At 41.1% G+C, this 19,907-nt stretch overlaps 1 protein-coding gene and 2 non-coding genes across 4 annotated transcripts in view; 1 reads left to right on the forward strand and 2 right to left on the reverse strand.

Moving 5' to 3' along the window:
• Positions 1–54: 54 nt before the first annotated feature.
• Positions 55–127, reverse strand: trnar-acg. The gene has a single exon. It is a non-coding gene; the product is annotated as a tRNA-Arg (tRNA).
• Positions 128–832: 705 nt separating this feature from the next.
• Positions 833–905, reverse strand: trnar-acg. The gene has a single exon. It is a non-coding gene; the product is annotated as a tRNA-Arg (tRNA).
• Positions 906–3,381: 2,476 nt separating this feature from the next.
• The window catches only part of deptor (DEP domain containing MTOR-interacting protein), a 29,599-nt gene continuing 13,073 nt past the window's right edge, over positions 3,382–19,907 (forward strand). Inside the window, exons 1-5 of one of the 2 annotated variants that reach the window (XM_034612063.1) lie at positions 3,382–3,766; positions 4,028–4,120; positions 7,783–7,961; positions 9,640–9,763; positions 17,591–17,769. In XM_034612063.1, the coding sequence (XP_034467954.1) occupies positions 3,687–3,766; positions 4,028–4,120; positions 7,783–7,961; positions 9,640–9,763; positions 17,591–17,769 (655 nt within the window). In that variant the 5' untranslated portion in view covers positions 3,382–3,686. The remainder of the gene's footprint in view (positions 3,767–4,027; positions 4,121–7,782; positions 7,962–9,639; positions 9,764–17,590; positions 17,770–19,907) is intronic. The other variant, XM_034612064.1, reaches the window with a different exon arrangement.

Consider the following 19,907-nt stretch of genomic DNA (forward strand, 5'->3'; position numbering starts at 1 on the left):
GAATTCGACTTCTTAAAACCTGGGTCTCAGTCACGGGGCGGTAAATAAAAGCCACGAGCCAGCCAGGAGTCGAACCTAGAATCTTCTGATCCGTAGTCAGACGCGTTATCCATTGCGCCACTGGCCCACGTGATCGTACCAGAGTAGGATTTTATTATAAACGTGCGTTGCTGGACCCTTTGCCTGTTAGACGTGGTTCTTGCCGGTTTGATTTCCTTCATCGTTTTTCTTTGAGGAGAGAAGAAAGTAGAAGTACGGGTTATTCTAGTCACGTGGTGTATTCGAAGCGGAAGTGGAGTTGAAGACACGTGAGATATAAGGATTATTCTATAAAGGTGGAATCAGGTGGAAGACAGACTGATTATGCACATGTTTCTTGTTGTGATCTTTTTATTTAGACAGAAACTGTAACTGAAACAGGATTTTACCTGCGTAGCGCAGATTAATGGCTTTAAATAATTATCAGAGGAAGTGGCCTGTGTTGTCCTTCCCCGATGTCGTTGCCTAAAAACACCAGCAGAGGTCGCCACCGGTCCCCACCTCCTATAGACTACAGCTCCAGGAGAACACAGAGAGAGAGAACACATAGGTGATGATTTCCATTTAATATCGAACTTTTAATATATTTATAATTTTTATTAACACGGTGGTAAGCTTGTAACTTCTTATATTACAGTCAATTATAATCATAAACAGAGAATTGTAATATCTACATGCAGCCAGGTAACACATACCAAACCACCGAGTCAGCTGATATAAAGATTTACTACAAACTGTCCAGACGACAACATGAAAAATAGTTTTCATCATAAAAGGAATGAGAGAAAAATACCGAGCCAGCCAGGAGTCGAACCTAGAATCTTCTGATCCGTAGTCAGACGCGTTATCCATTGCGCCACTGGCCCACGTGACGACGGTTTGGACAGTTGCATCTTGAATTTGCGATTCTGTCATTATTTATTTTGTCGCCGGATGGGGGGACGGTTTATTTGTTTTTGTCACGTGGTCCTTGGGGTATTTGTAGCTGAAGTGAAGTTTAAAATAGTCAGATGACAAATGAAGCCCCCCCCCCCCCCCCCCACACACACACACACTGCTGCCTGTGTATTATGTCCTTGATTTAAAGGATTTGATTTTCTTTTAAAATGTCTCTTATGTGGCTGCTCCTTCTTCTTCTTACTCACCCACATGCAAACCGTAGGTGGGTTTATATTAACAGATCTGCAGGTCGGAACCATCAGTTGTGAGAACGTTCACAGAAGATCCACTACTCTGCAGAATACACGCACGAACCAAAGCAGCCAATGAAAAACCAGATGACTTCATCGGTGCTGGCAGGAGGCGTTGGGTTTATGTCACTTTCACACGCTGCAAATGTTGTGTAGTGTAGTAAGCTCGTAATGCTATGAATTACTTGATCAAGTTATACAGATTAAAGTGGGATCTTGTGTTCAAAACTATCTCAAAGATTAACTTCTGCATTGGGTTGTTTTTATCTGCTCCTAAATAAGAAAATGCAAAGGATTTTTGCAAGTTAAAGTATCAGTGAATGTCCCAGAATGACCTGTCATACACAATTATTATACAAATCCTGTTACTAAAACATGTAGGTATGTACAATATGACAACTACCTCTGCCAACAAGTTTCTGTTGAATATACGCTGAGATATAACACTGGACCTGTTTCAACTTATTTTGTTGCAGAGTGGATTTACACAGCGACTCATGTAAGTCTGGAGGTATTTCTGTGCTCTTTCTTGTACACCTACATCATGAGTTGTTAGGTTTCTACAGCGCAGAGAGGGCTACCTGGTTGATCCTGCCAGTAGCATATGCTTGTCTCAAAGATTAAGCCATGCAAGTCTAAGTACACACGGCCGGTACAGTGAAACTGCGAATGGCTCATTAAATCAGATGTTATACTATCAGATAAATCACAACTGCAGATGAAACTTAATGTTTGACTCGGATGTCAACAGCACCTTTAGGTCAAGAGTAAAAATAAACAAGGTCTTTATTTCTACAGCATGTGGCATCAGGATGAAGCATTGTCTCAATTAATTTTTCTTTTACTGTATATTGTATTGCTGCAGTTTTCTAGAGATCCTTCATTCCCATCTTATTTAATTAAAGGGGTATATAGGACACAATATTCCCCTTGTAGGAAGGAGAAAACATGCGAACTGGTGAATTCTCACTGATACTGAGTCCTTCTGGGAATCAGCGAGTAAATGTAAAAAATTCAGATTTCTGGTAAATTTGGTATAATTCTAAATCTAGTTATAGTGATCCTGCTCACATTTAAGCAATTTTGCAAAAAGTAAGACTAAGGAGACAATTATTAACAAAGATTAGGCTACAATCTTTACAGGAAATGTGTACTTATTTTAAACTTTTAAACCAATTCAGGACTTTAAATGAGCTGGTACCACTTTATGCAGTTGACCCCTTGCACATTCACACTCCACCCTGAACACTGAGGTTGACCAACCTGATACGGCTGGATGTCTCAAGCTCTAAAGGTTAAAAAATAGAGATGACCTGGCCTCTGCACTGGCTGCATGTAATCTCTGGAACAGTTTACAAATTCATATCAAAGCTGCTCAGACCCTAGACACATTTAAATCATTAGTAAAGACCCTCTTCTTCTCATTGGCCTTTAATTTGAGTTGAGTTTCAGACCTTGACTCCATCTGCGATTGCACAATATTTTGAGTCTCAAATATTTTTGATATTTCACCTTTTGTCACTTTTTCATTTTTTATTTATTCTCCCTTTTCATATATATTGTTGCAGGTCATCCTCCCTGCAGCTGTTAGACTGTACAACCCACTTTGCTCCCAGCACAAGGCACACACCCACTCTAGGACTTCACTATAAACTCAGATTCATCTCATTTAACTGTGCAACACTAATTTCTGTCTGTCTATGGCTCATGTGCAATTCATTTTCTAATTTATTTTTTAACTATACTCTATTTTAGGTGTATTTAATAATTTGATTCTTATTATTATTTATTCTGTCTTGTTCTTTTAACTTTTTACTGTTTTGATATCAAATCTCAGTAGCACTTTGAATTGCAATTGATGTTTTTAAAAGGTGCTATATAAATAAAGTTTGATTGATTGATTTAAGCCTGTTCTGCACTTTGGTCAACTGTGTTTCACACGTGATGTATAACTAAACTTTGACTTGACAGCTGCATGTTCTGTTTTACATTGTCACCTACATTATAAAGGCTAAGATTACATATCCCACCCGACCCTGCAATTCTTTCCACCCCCCGACGGTGTAAGAATTGAGCATACCCGCACGCCTCTCCGGCCCCGCCCCGGGTGAACTCCCCCCTGTGACGTCAGACCAGTCCTCCCAATGCGGTGGCCGTGTGGATGGGCCGTGGCTGCGCCGTGGAGGGAAACGTGCACTCGTCCCGTGTGTTGTGTCAGTGTCACACAAAACCGTGGAGTGTTTGCGTGGAACGCGTGCTGCAGCCCGAGCTCTTCACACACTGCTGCGTGCAAACAAACAAACAAACAAACAAACGGGCAGAGGGATCCAGGAGGGGCCGTGCAAGCATGCGTGAACGTGTGTGCGTGCATGTGCAGATGTTTGGAGCCGCTGGAGGTTTTCTAGGAATCGGAAGTGCCGATGGAGCTGCTGGCTCACTGACCGTCTGCTTTGTTGCATGAAGGAATACACTCCCTCCTCTTTCGTCAAAGGATTCAGAGCAAAGTCGCATCTCTCGCTCCCCATGGTGCTCGAAGGGTAAGAAGAAACACCTCCGTGCTTTGTTTATTCTCTGAAATCACCACATGCATCATGGACGCGCGCGTGCCTTTGTTTTCTCTCTGTGTGTTTGTCAGCTTTAATTAAAAAAATACACACGCCTCTGCTGCTCAGCACTTTAACTCGGTCACAGAACAGGAATGCCAGAGTGGAGCAGTGTGTGATGGCAGAATGATGATGTCTTTGTGTGGGGGGTGCTCGCTGACTAACACTCTCCCGGGTCCGGGGCTCCTGTGTTAGCAGAGACATGGACGGGATCGGGAACACCATGCAGAAGAAGGCTGCAGAGCTGGAGCGGCTGGCCGAGGTGCTCGTCACCGGAGAACAGCTGAGGTAGGTCGGATAGTCCTCCTGGACCCTCCCCGCTGACCTTGGGTGTTTCTGCAGCTCCCACATTGTTTGAGGGAACACATCTTCAAACTCACACACACATCTGCAGCCACCTCTGCATAGACCTCACAGTTAGTAAAGTCATACTATTGGTAATGATTCAATTTGCATTGCCAACTCAAGCATGTTTATTTGGCCCAGATCCGGATGATTGAGAACTCGACAGGACATGTCACATTCAATGAGAGAAGTGGGTGTCATAATCGTGATTGCAGCGGGTCAGTGATCACGCATGTGGCCCTCTTCCATTGTAAACCACAGCCCCACTGCAGCATGCACAGCTCGAGCTGCACAAGCTTCACCCCTACAACACACATCACATTTGAGCCTGAGGCACTGTAGATTTTTTGGGGAATTATGGAATTATGAACCATCAAACCTTACGTCATTGCGTGTCCTGCCTATTTATCTATTTGGAAAATGTGCTGCAAACCCTTAAAAGTGTTGTTGCCTGTAGCCCGGTGGTGTTGACCTGCTCATGAATAGAGGCTCAGTAGGCAAAGCATGGCACCAATGCCTGGAATTTCAGCTCCCCCACTGAACTCCGAGGAAAACACTGAATTGTGTTTTCCGGCTGGGTGTGATAAAGTTGGCGTTGTTTTGAATTACACACTGTAACACCGACCTGCTCCAGAGAACCATAAAAAGCAACCATAATGTCATCGCCTTGAGAAAACACTGTTTGTGTCTGGACATATTCTTCAGCGCACTCTGGCCTAGCACCGATGTGTGTTTCCTTATTTGTCTCTGTGTACTGTGTGTGTGTGTGTGTGTGTGTGTGTGCGTGTGCGTGTGTGTGTCAGTGTCCCTGGCACAGCTGTATACTGAGACAGTGTGGCTGGTGTCAGTGAGCGAGGGGTTGGTTGGGGTGGTAGTCCCTGAGTCCTCTGAGACGCTGCCTCTTTGGGGGAAGGGACTCAAGATTGTGACACACAAGACTCGCTCTCTGTCCGCCTTCCTCTTCTGGAGACACTGCAGTCAGCCCGGGAGCTTTGTCAGCCACGTTAACAGCAGTTGTTCTGTCGGTCGGCCGGACACTTAGATCTAGACTGAGAGATATCAACAATGATTGATTGTTGTGAAGCTTAGTGCAGATATTCATGATCCCCAGACGATTAAGCCTCTTGATATTTGCAGATCCCTTAAATTCCATTGAGCTCAATTTAGTTTGTCTCAAACTTTGATTATTGACCAAAATACGTGAGGTTTAACGACGTTCCCATCAGCCTCAGCTGTTCCTTGGGTTTATTGCTATTAGCAAACGTCAGCATGCTCTATAAGAAAAGGGAACAAGGTAAATGTTAAACCTGCTTAATAGCAGCAATATTAGCATTTAGCTCAAAGCACCACCACACTTCAGTGGAGTCTCACAGATCGTCTCGCATGGCTGTAGACCCCCACTGCAAGTTTCTGACCCTCCCAACCCTGGAAGGAGTTTTGTTAAAGGTCAATTTTCAATGAGCATAATCCCAGTTTGAAATACCCACATACTGTAGGTGCATGTGGGGACAAGGCTTTAGTCTTTGTACAGTGTGCACACACACACAAACACAGGGCAGTTTAATGATTGATGCTCTCCCTCTGTGTTTTACCTTGGCTTCCCTGATTTAGCTTTGTCCCTTGACTTTGTTCCAGAAAATAATATTAAATGTGGAAGGGAGGAAGTCACAGTCGATTGAACTCTGTGAACAGCACTATTCACGATAACACAATTAGAGTTGATATGAAACACAAGCCACGTGAAAACAAGTGTATCTAATCCACACCTTTGTTTGATCGTTGTATCACGAGTCCAGCTCATGGAACATGACTGACACAGTTCCTGGTACTGATAACAGTACAAAAAAAAAAAATCTTATCACCGATTTCAGTTCCATCAGGTCGTCGGCTCATGTCTTAGAGCATATCTGTTTCAGGAACAGGGCAGGAGAGGACAGCTATCATGATACACCGACTCGTGCAGCTGCTGCAATAAGTCTTGTGACCAGTCTGTTGTGAATAGTCAGTTTGTTGCACCACGTCTCACTGTGACAGAGGGTGAGGCGTCATGAACGTCTTCAGGCTGCAAGAGACTCATTCAGAAATGCTCTCAGCTGGCTTTGTTTGATCCTGTTGAAGAATTGCTAATACAGAGTAGAGTCTGACCGTTATGGATTTTTATAGGTCGATGCCAATACCGATAGAAGGGAGTAAAAAATTCCTGATATAGGCCCCTATTAAAAAAAGTTAGCAATAATTCCTTATAACACAAATCCATATGACAAAGAAATGTAATTGCAGATTTTTTTTACGGGTTATTTTACAGTTTATATATAAACTTTATTATAAATAAAAAGAAACACAATTACAGCCAAACGTATAGAACTTGAATTCTGACATTTTATGTAAAATATGAACACAAATGCAAATTATTTTTGCATTGTTTTCTTTAAAATAAATTTCATATATCGGTCGGACTCTAATACAGAGATTAAGAACACCGACCACGAGTCTGGCAACTAAGCTGTTTATAGGGAAACAGAAAGGTTGATGATTTTGCTTCCAGCTCCATTTGAAACGATTTTAAATCTCGATTAGGGCTGAAATCCCCTGAAGCCGTCTACGCACACAGAGAGGATGAGACCAGACCTGGTTGGAAGTCTGAAGTCTGTGAACTTGGGCAGATGAGGTTATTTGCCCATCTCCAGTCTTTGCAGGAGACAGAAGTCTTACTGGGCCGGCCTGTCATCGCTAATCCAAAGTGATGCTTGCCAGCTGCACACAGACACAGCGTGGAGTGGAACCAGCAAGCCGCAGGAAGCATGGCTAAGAGTCGGGTGGGCTGTTTCACAATTCCTCAGGTTCAGGGAGAGGTCACCTTGATGATGTGAAACTAGCATCTAGGACGCGAATAGAAGCATGAGAGGTTTGTCATGTTATCGTATGATAAAGTCGCATTATAAATCCCTGGAGACAGTATTTGAATACAATGCGTTTCACCGAGAGCCTAGAGGAGTGATTTACTGTCTAACCTCGGATGTCTGTCCAGATCAAGCTTTCTACTACAAGGATATCATTTATCATACAGACCAATATGATGCAGGTCACATGGATAACTACAGTCGGAAATGTGAGCTGCCACCTATTTAAAAGGTGACATATAAGTTATAAGTCTCATTATTAATACCATATTCGATGCCACAAACTCACCAAAAACTGCGGGGCTCTCTCACTTCGCTGTCTTGCCAAATTAGTGGGTTCACCAAGTTGTGAAAAGCACAGATGCTAATGGAATGGGTCTAAGTGTATGTTTTGTTTTTGGATCACACTGAAATTAAAAACTAATATTGATGGAGATGGTTGGCAATATTCTAAATTTTTGTTTTTGTCCAAGTAATTGGAAATTTGTCGTGATCAAGGTGATTATGTAAATGGTTCTTTATAAAAGTTGTTGAGTTTTGCTCATACTACCACATTCACTATCGTATTATAATTCTCATATGCGTCAGTAGTAGCCCCGCCTTACGGTGTCAAACCAAACATTGTCTAATTTCTAAGGAATTGTGTCGCAGGATGCTCAAGAATCTTTTTTATCTCCCCTCTTCATCTCGTTTACCGACCCCCAGGCTGCGGCTCCACGAGGCGAAGGTGATCAAGGATCGGCGGCACCACCTGCGAACTTACCCGAACTGCTTTGTGGCCAAGGAGCTCATCGACTGGCTGATGGAGCACAAGGAGGCCACCGATCGAGACACGGCCATCAAGATCATGCAGAAACTTTTAGACCAGAGCATCATTCACCATGGTAAGACTGTGTGTGTGTGTCTGTGTGTTTCTATGAGTGTGTGTGTGTGTGTGTGTGTGTGTCTGTGAGTGTTTCTGTGAGTGTTTGTTTGTGTGTGAGTCAGTGTTTGTGGTTGTGTCTTAGAGCCCGTCTGATGCAGATTTTGTGGGGCCGATGCTAACACTACTAGTGAAAAATTTCCAATACTGATATATTGGCAGTTGACAGATATATATTTTAAAGAAATTTGGCAATGTTTCCAAAGATGCAGTTATCAAACCACTATGACAAAGATGTTGTTTAGACTTGATATTTTAAAGGTCAACTATAAGCATCTAATATACTACCATATAATCAAGAAAACACAAATACAACCAGATATATAGAACTTGAATAAAAAAAAATTTGAATGTAAAAAATATATATAAATGCACATATTTTCTGCATTGTTTATTCTGACGTTACGAAAGCCTCATAACGTCCAATTTTATCGGCCAACAAATGTATCAGGCAGGCTTTAGTGTGTGTCGGTGTGTTCACGGGTTGTGGGGTTACTTTTACTTGTAGTTCTCTTGTGTTTTCTATATTTCTTGTAACTGTGAGGGTCGCTCTCCTTTGCGTCTGCTCTCTCTCTCTTTCTTCTTCTCTTGACGTTTTCTGGGCGTGCCTCTTAATGGATGATTCTGTCTCTCAGCCAATTTGGCTCTGACGCAGCGTCTCACTACCTGCTCCGGATTTGATCAGACTGTGAAGACAGAGACAGCAGGAGCCGGCAGACATTCCCTGTAGTCGATGTTTAAACAGAGCCAACTAAAATTTAGCAGCTGTTGATTAATGATTTATTTCTGTTTAGGTTTTAGTCAGGGCTTTATTAAAAGATAACCAAAATTCCCAAGATGCTTTTGCTTGTGCAATATTCTACCATCATAAATTAGCCCGAGCACATACGGGCCGTGAATTAGAATGAGCCCTGTAGGTGACAGTTAAATGAAATTAAGATCGATGGATTTAGCCGTAAAGTAAATGTGTACTTTTGGATGTTTTGTCTTCATATAAATATTTGTCAGAGTTTCCGGTTCTTGTCAAGCAGCTGGTAACAATCTTTCCTGTTCTGTCCTAATAATCCATGTTTCTCTCAACGGAGCACAACAGTGACCGCTCATTTTTAGAACGGCTCTGACTCGAGAAGTAAATGAGTTAAGAAACTACGCCTCCCATAAACCATCGTAAATGATCCATTTCCAACAACTTCCAGCGCTCCTCTTCTTTAATTTACCTTGTATTTATTTTCAAGACCCTTCTTTTCCTCATCTCTAAAAAACAACAGCATGTTAGTAAGATTTTCATGGTTGTGGTAAACATGTCCATGGTAACAGGAACCTGAGGATTGAGGGTAGTGCAGTACTTTTCATTGACATTGCAAATAAAACAAAATTTTCTTAGATTGCAGGTTATATCATAGAGACTTGTGGCTTCTCCAGGAGCATATAACATAGTTTCACAATCTCGTAGCTTTTGGTAAATCTACGTTGGATGGTTACAATATTATGGCTGAAAATCAAAATCCCTATTGAGAAAATGAATGGGATTTTTACTTCCTGGAACCATGCTGTTGAGCTCTATTCCTGCAGGTGATAAGTCTTTATCTAACACAACTAAAAACCTCCTTGTTTTCTTTGTGTCTTTGTTTGTTTTTCAGTGTGTGACGAGCACCGGGAGTTCAAAGACTTGAAGTTGTTTTACCGCTTCCGCAAGGACGATGGAACTTTCCCGTTGGACAGTGAAGCCAAGGTCTTCATGAGGGGCCAGAGGATATACGAAAAGTACGTACGCGCATGCAAACACACCGATTCCTGTTCTTTGTAGTGTGGCTGTGAGGAAGGCTTGATTTTGTTTTTCTTCTTTCACCTCATTAGCGGAGAGCTTTAAAGGAATACTTTGGCATCTTAGAGGTGCAGGAGTCAGTTTGGTAAAGAACCGCAGACAGCAGTTGGCTCCACATAATAGTAAAATCCTCAGGTCATAAATACAGTTCAGCGTTGAGCTTGTCTTTGTTTTACAGCTCAATGAAGTCATGATGCAGGTTTTCAGACACATCAGCTGATTTAACAATTTAGCAAATATTTTCAGCTTCTCGTGTCCGGAAACATCTCGTGCGAATGCCTGAGGAGTTTTGCAGAAACTCTGCAGCATATTCAAATGTCACAGCAGGCGTTTGTTCTCGCAGAGTGAGAAAATGCAGTGTTTGCACACAATGCACACTTTAACTTTGTCTGGTTGTAGAAGCTCCGCAGCAGCAGCAGCAACAAGGGGCTCCTTAACAAGCTCTCCTTCTCGATGGAGCCTCGCTGGGAACCCTAACGTTTCTTTATCTAAGAGCATTTGTCGTCGCAGTTCATCCAGTTTACCTGCATGTTTCCAGCTGTTAAGAGTTTTGACTGTGAGCATGTCCCTCTAAACTGGCTTTTACCTTCACAATAATTTGTCCATTTCTTTTGGAAAGTGCGATATCCAGCATCTAGTTTTCTTTTCTAGACAGTCACCTTGATGCTTGTCGACATGTGTGTTTGTTGTTCACCGTGACCGTGACCTGACACACACACAGCCAGCAGAAACCACCTTGAAGGCCACATTGGTCCACTATCTTATGTTATTTCAGCACAAACAGCAAATGGCAAACAAGTATTTTAACAATGAAAATAATGGCTCATGAGATTTTATTGGCATTTCTGACTAGTTTTTTTTGTGTTTATGAATCGTCACACAATTAGCAGCCTTTAGGTTCCCCACCCAAGTTGTTCTCTGGGACATTCTGGTAGAGTACGTCCAAAATGCAGTGATCATGCATTTTTGGAAAAAAAAATTGCTGACGCGCTAGTGCATCATATTGGACATAAATATTTGTTGAAATATGATAAAAGGCTGCAGGGATGTGAAACATCAGGTTGGTGGAGTCATTTTGAGAAGAGATGACACATAGTGTTTTTATTCAGAGACAGGCTGGATTAACAGGAGAGCAGAGGACATCGCTAATGGGAATGTTTTTGTTTGTCATCACCTTTCTACCAATTATACTGTTTTTTTTTCCAATAGCGATGAGACTAACTGTTACTATAGAAACGCCAAAGTCTTCCTCTGTGTGTCTCATCTCTCCCAGCTGGTGCTATAATAGTGGTATATACGGTTTTTAACACACACACACACACACACACACACACACACACACACACACACACACACACACACACACACACACACACACACACACACTACTTCTAAACAACTTAACATCCCTTCCCTTTCACATACCCTGCTGCCTCTGTCATATGAGCATTTCTCTCAGTGGGGTCCACAAGTGTGAGACACAGACCTTTGGACCCCATTGTTCATGGTGACACACTCTTATGAACAAAGATCTATTTTTCATGTATTTTTCTATGACAACACACACACACGCACGCACGCACGCACGCACGCACGCACGCAGCAGTTGCATAAGAGGAAGAAATAGTCCAAGGGGAGACATCTGTCGTCTCAGCTCTCAAAGCTATGTGTTTATGTAATCGCCATGGTGCAGCCCAGGACACACACACACACACACACACACACACACACACACACACACACACACACACACACACACACACGCATCCCTCAAGCGTGCTCTGGTGATTGCTTGCTTGTGAATAGAGTTGCTTGGCGATTACAACTATGGCCCAAGAAATATGAAAAACAACCATCTCAATATCTCTTGTGCCTGAATGCATCAAGGATAAGTGAAAACTCTCTAGAATGAATGATCTTGGTTTCATAGATGCACATCAATGTATGATGTGGTTCTTTGGTGAGAGGTTTGCAAAGATTTAATTAAATTTCAGCTCTTCTAAAATGAAGGAAATTGAGCAGAGTCTTAGGAGTCTGGAGGTTTTTTTGTATTGGATAAATACGGGTGGTACCTTTCTTCATCCAGACATTCCTGGTTACCAGAGGATAAATTCATAAACTTCATGGGGCCCCAATCTGATGCCACCACGAGGTTCAAATTTTCAACATTACTAGCAACAGCTAGTTTAGTCAGCGTGATCTAGATATTGTAACACCACAACTTTTTTGGATCTATTTTTTATCCGTCATTCTTTTTTTCTGCCATAAATTCTTTGCTTGTTGACAGAAGTAAATGTGAAAGTTTGAGGTTTAGATACTTTTTGACATGTAAAATCTAAACTGGGATGGGAAGGAGCTGTGGTGGTTTCACTCAAAGCACAAACATGCCCTGCAGTAGCTGGTGACGCAGGACAACACCAGCATGGTCAGGTTGTTTTGAGGATTCTGGTTTGGCTCTAGTAACTTTGTGCACAAATGCAATAACATGTTATCATACACACAGATCTACAGACTTGTTAAAATAAACAACTACATACTGCACACACTCTGATCATTTACCCTACAGCCAGTTCCACATGTGGTTTTTCCATTGGAAAAAGAAACGGCCTCACACATTGATCAGTGATGCTGCTGATTATCAACATACACGATATCCAGTAAACAAACCAGAGGAAGACAGTTGTTGTTTTGACAGCAGTTTCCAGGCAACGGGGAAGGACAATGTTTCACAGGCCTTTAAAAGCATTGTTCACTGTGTCTGTGTGTGTGTGTGCTCTTGTACAGCTATCTTTGTGAGGACCAGATTGAGCCTACCTCCTACGGAATGAGGACATTTTGGGAAAGTGAGGACCTTTTGGCCGGTCCTCACTTTGTGACCCCGCTTTAATGGACTGTTTGTGGGTAAAGATTTGGTTTTAGGGTTAGAATTAGTTTAGGTTAAGGGTTAGGGTTAGGCATTTAGTTTGGATGGTTAGGATTAGGGTAAGGGGCTTGATAATGCATTATGCCAATGAGTGTCCTCACTAAGATAGCTGTGTGTGTGTGTGTGTGTGTGTGTGTGTGTGTGTGTGTGTGTGTGTGTGTGTGTGTGTGTGTGTGTGTGTGTGTGTGTGTGTGTGTGTGTGTGTGTGTGTGTGTGTGTGTGTGTGTGTGTGTGTGGCATATACATAATGCATGATGCTCATATTGAATTATCAAATGAAAAATGACCTTTTTAATATAGTAGTCTATAGAATCTAATCACTTTATCTTTATTCATATGGTGTGGATTCACTGAGCACATTCACAACTACAGTGTGTTCAGTTTTTTGTTCAGCTGTGACATTACTGAAAGGCACCTCAACCCAGCAATTACTTTTTGTCCTCTTCTTTTTCCAAGGTGAAATTTAATATGATTTGAAATTATTTTTTTTTCAAGTCCTTCTAAAGTTTCTTTAGGCACAGACAACGTACACCACCATCTTCCTCCAGCCTGTATTATAATACGTTTTATTTACACTACTCGCTGAACGACTTCACAAGTTCAAGAACAAGCTCTGCAGGTGCTTCTCTCCTGTCACTTGCGAACGCCTTTATTGTTTGTGCATCTGCATTTGCTGCATCATTGTGTACTTCAGAGTGTGTGACAGAGACAGACAATGCTGCGTATGGATCACATGGGTCTTTTCAATGCTTTGTTTACAACAACAAAGAATCTGTCTGTCACCAGCACATTTGAAAGGACCATACTGGTGTTTTTGCTTGTTGAATTATATTCTTTACATTTCAGGTGTCCAAGTTTCTTCTCTCCAGACATTCATCATGCTTTTGTACCAAAATGATACATTATTCTGCTAAATCAAGACAGAGCAACACAATCTTTCATTTCTAAACACAACATTGGTTCATCTTGTGTCTCAGAGCAAATGGGTAAAAGAAGATTCTGCGTCTGTGTCACTGCACATTTACATGAACTTGCAACAGATAATCACTGGCTTATCACAACAGCTGATCTCTGTGCTCCAGAGTAGATCCTCACGTTTCCACATGAGTTACTGATTAGACCACGACCGAGCGGTGGGTCGATAAAAATGGTCGATACGAGCTTTTCACATATATACCAGCGTTTGTTTGCCAATGTAATCTGATGTGAACATTTTTATTTTACAGTTTATACAATGCAGAATAGATTTGTATTTATCTTTGCATTTTATGTAAAAAAAAATAAATTATTGCTGTATTAGTTAAAAGTGTAAAATCTCAATCCCCAATGAAATTTGTTTTTTGGAATATAACTATCGACATTAGATATGTTTTACTCCCTGAAAAATTAATTTAAGTCAGGGCTCGAGTTATTATGTGTAACTATACTTTTGTATGAAGACCAGGATACAGGGTATTTACAAAAGGAAGCTTTACAATAAAGGCGTTTGAACATTAAATATTTTCAGTATAGCTTAAAATACAATCTGTGCAGTGTTAAGTACAGTAATGTTAACATTTATTTGGTGTTTGATTATCTTGCTGATCTCAGTCTTTGGAGACTGTAATTGAGATTAATACAAGAGTTAAACATGATATGAGAAAGTTACGTCAATAAAGGCTCAAGAACTTCTACAGTACATGAAGCCGGGTACTTAATCTAACAGAAATCCACACAGTGGGAATCATTTAGCTGTGAAGTTTCCTCAGAGCAGCTGAAAAGTGCTGGTGAAGTGGGAACATGTTTTTGCATATACAAACATCCAGTTTTGTTTGTCCTCACATTTTTAACATTTTCCCTCAAAACATCAACCAACACTGAGGCCAGATCCGCAGGAAAATCCCCATTAACATCAAATGCAGGGAACAGTAGACCCACACTGTGCCTCAGTAAACGTTACAACCGTGGTTAATACTCAAAAGCTGTAAGCAAATTAACATTTATTTTGCATTGGGGACATTTTAGTTTTGACTTTTAATGTGTTGTTTATTCACTCTTTGAAATGAATGAGAGAAAAGAGGGTTGTTTGTAACTGGATTTCTTGTTTCTCTTCAGCTACACTCAGAAATCACTTAGGTTCTGTGTTAAATAATTAAAAAGTGAAACCTAAGAAAAAATGTACTTTCATCTTCCTCCATTTAAACCTCTATATCAGGTCGGATGTCTCTATAAACATATATTTTTTAAAGCTTCTAACAAATGCGTCTTCTGACTGAATATTCACTCTAACAGTCAACTAATACTTTGACTTGCTCACGGCGCTGGACGCCCCCTTAAATAAGCATTGAAATCAGAATTTTAAAAAGGGCACGTGGCTGTAAAAGGGTCGTCAGGGTCCCACCTTTATGTGAGTGCAGGGAAAAGCCTGGTTTTCCCACAACCATGTTTCAGCGGACACCACTCTGGCTGAGTTACGTATGCTGACTGAACAATTACGTTAAATCCAGGTCATGGCAGCTCCCCTCATCCCATTTGAAACTATCATGAGCCGTGTACCTTGTGTATATACAGTCTGACATCATGCACAACCTACTGTTTTACCATGTGTAAAATTCAAGGTGCCGCTCTGGATACAGTACAGTCAATCCCTTTGAGCTAACATAACATGATCCTCTTAAATCACATGTTTAACTGGATTAAATGGCATTATGTACGCAGGCAGGTCCTATGGAACATTATTATCCTTCAACGTTTGTATTATGATGTTTGCTGCCAATGTGGGTCATCGCACTTGTCCCACTAAACTTAATGATCTATCAAGATAGGAAATCTGAACAAGGCTTGTGTTCTGGGGTGTGTGGACTTGAGGGGCTTAAGCAGACCTGCGTGTTGAGCTCAGATCATTTATCTTAAATACTGTGTGGTCTAATCTCGTGGCCTCAACTCGGAGCTGAAATTTGAAGAATACGTTGTCACATTGGGATCAAGTTTAATGAGGGTATAATTCTTCTCCTGACATGTGGGCCTACTGCTTTCTCTGGATCATCAGTCACAGTTTAATGGACCACACTGAGACCGGCTAAAAGAAATCATAGGCTTTTTAGCAGAGAAGAGGCTTTTTACAGGCTGCTCGTGATTTAGATTTTATCACGGAAGCAGAAGCTGTTCTCCAGGGGCCCTAATGGTTTTGCGGTTATTCGACAAGATGTTGAATGTTCTCCCCAGAGCTGTATAAACATATATATTATATATATATATATATTTGTCTTATATGCTCACAATCTACATCTTCACAATCTTATATTTTCCATTTGAATAAAAAAAGTCTTAAAATTATAATTTTATTTATATTTCTAGAAGATATTTTTGCTTTGCTATAAAACTTAAAATATATATATTTTTCATTTACATAAGTTATGTGCCTGAATATTTTTGTGTCTGAAGTGACTTTAGGATCTTACTGTTTCGCATTTTGGCTGGTAAGCAGATTTTGTTACTTGTAGAACAGGTTAGCTGCCTTCTCATTTAACTCTCAGCAAGAACGTGGACACATTTCCTAATACTAATATATTGGTACGTCATCATGTCACCTCTTCACTGGAGAGTCATATTTACCTGTTGATGTGGGAGGAATGTTCATCCGAACAAGGTTTTAAAGATGATGTGTTCTCTGACAGACAGAGAGCACATGTTGTTCTGGCCTAATGAGGCTGGTGGTTGTAAAAGTTTCGCAGCCAGGAGCCTCAAGCCCTATATGATGTGTCTGTTGGTTCCAAATGTTCTAAAAGTTTAATGTCCTCATCTGCCACTTTTACGTTTTACATCCTTCCGAGTCAGACAATGTTCCGAGCTGTGCCACAAATTTCCAAACTGCTCTTACATCTATAATTAAGTCGGCTGCGTCTCTGTTACACTGTTGGGTGTGTCGATTTGATCATTTAGTGAATGATTTATAGCCTCTTAAACAGAGTGTGGGAACATAATTTGTGCAGAGAAATGGTACATTTCAATGCCAGCACGTTTCGACATACCTCTGAAAACGTTTTGTTCCTTGTGAGCACTGCAGGGCTCTTTCTGTTAAGTTCAGGTGACAGTGTGTGTTTTAAACATAGTCAGCAATTTTGTTCTGTTCATGTGTGTACTTGCCTGTTGATATAGACCATTCAGAATTACACACATGCGAAACTGTATTCACTCACATCCACACAGTCAAACGTCCATTGATTGCCAGTGAAGCAGATCTAGACGATTTCTCTTGATGTGATTACCTTGTCATCATGCTAGTCTGATCTGCAGCTTCGGTGCATTCTTTTCTCGGAATAACATCAATTTAGTTTTAAGATTAACTCTGTGACTCTGCTTATACAGTATGTGGTTTAAGTGCTAATCCAGACTGTGTTACAGTGCAGCGTTTGTGCATTTTGACTGTGCAGATTACATAGTGGAGAAATGGGCAGAGCTGCTCTTTTGGAAAAGTTTCCCTTTTGGAAATTCCCTCTAAAGAAAGTTGAATCTTAAAAATAACCGTTTTACAATATGCATAAAAGAATATTGGATAATTAAACAGTAATATAGGGTTTTATGTTACTCTACGGCTTTAAGTTTTAAATGTCGCAGCATTTCTGTGAGCTCACATTTTTCCGACAGGAGGGTATGTACTCTATATAACTCTGCTAAAGTACATTAGCCACATCTGTCATTAAAATGGAGGCTTTAGCCAGAGCTGCAAAACCAGTTCTGTCGGCTAAATTTACTTCCTATGAATTGCAATCTCCAACTAACTATGTTTGGATTACTTTTCAATGCAATGTTTTGAAGTTATATTTAATCAAAGTAATAAAAGTTTGCATTCTTCTCTCCACAGGCTGATGAACACAGAGAACACCCTCTTGCAGACGAGAGAGGAGGAGGGCGGGGGGTTCGAGCGGACGCTGGTGGCCTCTGAGTTCATTGATTGGCTGCTGCAGGAGGGCGAGATGGCAACCAGGGAGGAGGCGGAGAGGCTCGGACGGAGGCTTCTTGAACATGGCATCATTCAGCACGGTGAGGAAGACAGGCCGGCTGTTCATACTGTCTGCAGCTTGCCCACTGAAAACTTTCAATGATGTGTATTTAAAGGACAAGTATGCTTTTTCTGGTTTTCTTTCTTCTATTGTGTTACAAAGTTTCCTTCTGTATGTGAAAGTTCTGCAAAGTTGAAAAGCCCATAGTCAGGGGTAAAGGGAGCTTGTCTCCCCTGCAGAAAATACTGCTCCTCAAACACCTCGTCCGACATTTCCTATACACGCTTGTAGCGGTTGACCAATCACAACAAAGTGGGCTAGCTGGCCAATCAGAGTAGAGTGGGCTTTATCAGAAGGGGGGCCTTAAAGAGGCCTTAAAGAAACAGAGGCTGAAAACAGGAGCTGCAGCAAAGGACAGTATGAGGGAAGTGATGTGTTTTCTGGACATTATATCCTGTAAACCTTTTCAAGTAATAACTCGCATCATAATTATAGAACTGAATATGAGAATAATATGTCTCCTTTAAAGGTTCAGTGTGTAGAATTTATTGACATCTAGTGGTGAAGTTGCATGTTGCAGCTGAACACCCCTCACCTCACCCTCCAAGCATGAAGGAGAACCTGTGGTAGCCTTCAGTTGTCATAAAAACTCAAAAGGGGTTTAGTTTGTCCAGTCTGGGCTACTGTAAAAAACATAGCGGCCTCTGTCGTGATGACCCGCTCCCGATGTAAATGTTTTATAATTTATAAAATATTTACATCGGGAGCGGGTCATTATATATTATATAATATAAAGTATTTAAATATAAAGGGCCCATTCTAGTGTAAAGAAAACAACAATTAGTTGAATTTAGATGATCACACACTAGTGAAAACATCACTAGGATAATTTTATATTCAATTTCTGCCAGTAGATCTCTTTCACCTAAATCTTACACACTGACCTTTAACATAACAACTGCACACAGTATCAGGAGCCACCAGGTCAAGTATTTAAAAAATGTAATACCTTTTTGCTGTGTCTGCTTAAATGTGCTTAAGGGGCCATACAATCTCAGTGGAGGTGAAAATGAAAGTTTGATGATCTGTGACCCTCAGTGGGAGTCAAGCTAGCAGCGCCTGTACGTATCCCTATCTCACCTCGACATGATGCTGTCGCAGAGCCCTACTCTGCAGTGTGGCGACTGCTTCTGATACAGCTCCTCGGGACTTTGCCATTTATAGCGCTGCGTTGCATTTGCTTTGCTCTTTTTGGGTCATGTTATCCAATAACTGCTGTAGACTTATAATATGATTGCAGCCCTATCTGCACAATGAAATAACTCATTTAACACAGTCTGTCAAAATCATGTAGGGCTCAGTCCGATCAGTGCTGCAACCGTTTCCAGCTGTAGTGTCATAAATATGTGTCGATGGATCTAACTTGAACAACCTCAAACCTAAAAGTCCCAAACTGGGTTAACATAGCCCAGGGAAACTGGAAACTTTAAAAATGGAAACTTTTAAAGGACAGCGCCCATTCTCGTCCTCATTAGAGCTCAGTTTGGCCCCCAGCCAACCTGAACTGACCCACATTATATCTCACTCTGCCTCCGATTGAGGTTTACCAACACTCTAGATTCTCTCTTTAAGTCTCCTGTCCCTGACCTGAGTTGGCTCAGGGATATGAGTTATAGAATTTCACTGAGTAATACACATGAGGAGAGTGTGACCTTAAAGTCACAGGGTCCTTGGAGTTCAACAGGAACCAGGGCTATCATGTTATCTGTGACCATATGACAGGATTGTTTGAGCTCTGAAGCCATTTGTTTCAGATTGTTTTTAAAGCTTTTTAAAAAAACATCCTTAGGTCAAATGTGTCATGTACCGTGTTCGTGACACTTCTCATGTTTGACATTTTGTTTAACGCTTGGCCTGAGTCCTGAATGAGTTTCTGTTGTGTCACCACATGACATGAAATCTGATTATATGTTGCTGTCTGTGGTTCACACCCATGTATGATTCAATTAGATTGTTTATTACTTATGACTTTAGTCACATGTCCGTTTTTTTCTCTCTCATTCAAACACATATGAGCACAGTACATAATACACATACTCATTAAAATAGATACACCAAATTGTGCACACTTATAGATATCAGTCCCCTAAATATATTGCTTTTTTAAAATCAAGATCC

The sequence above is a fragment of the Hippoglossus hippoglossus genome, chromosome 16, assembly GCF_009819705.1.
Source record: "Hippoglossus hippoglossus isolate fHipHip1 chromosome 16, fHipHip1.pri, whole genome shotgun sequence".
Classification (NCBI taxonomy): domain Eukaryota; kingdom Metazoa; phylum Chordata; class Actinopteri; order Pleuronectiformes; family Pleuronectidae; genus Hippoglossus; species Hippoglossus hippoglossus.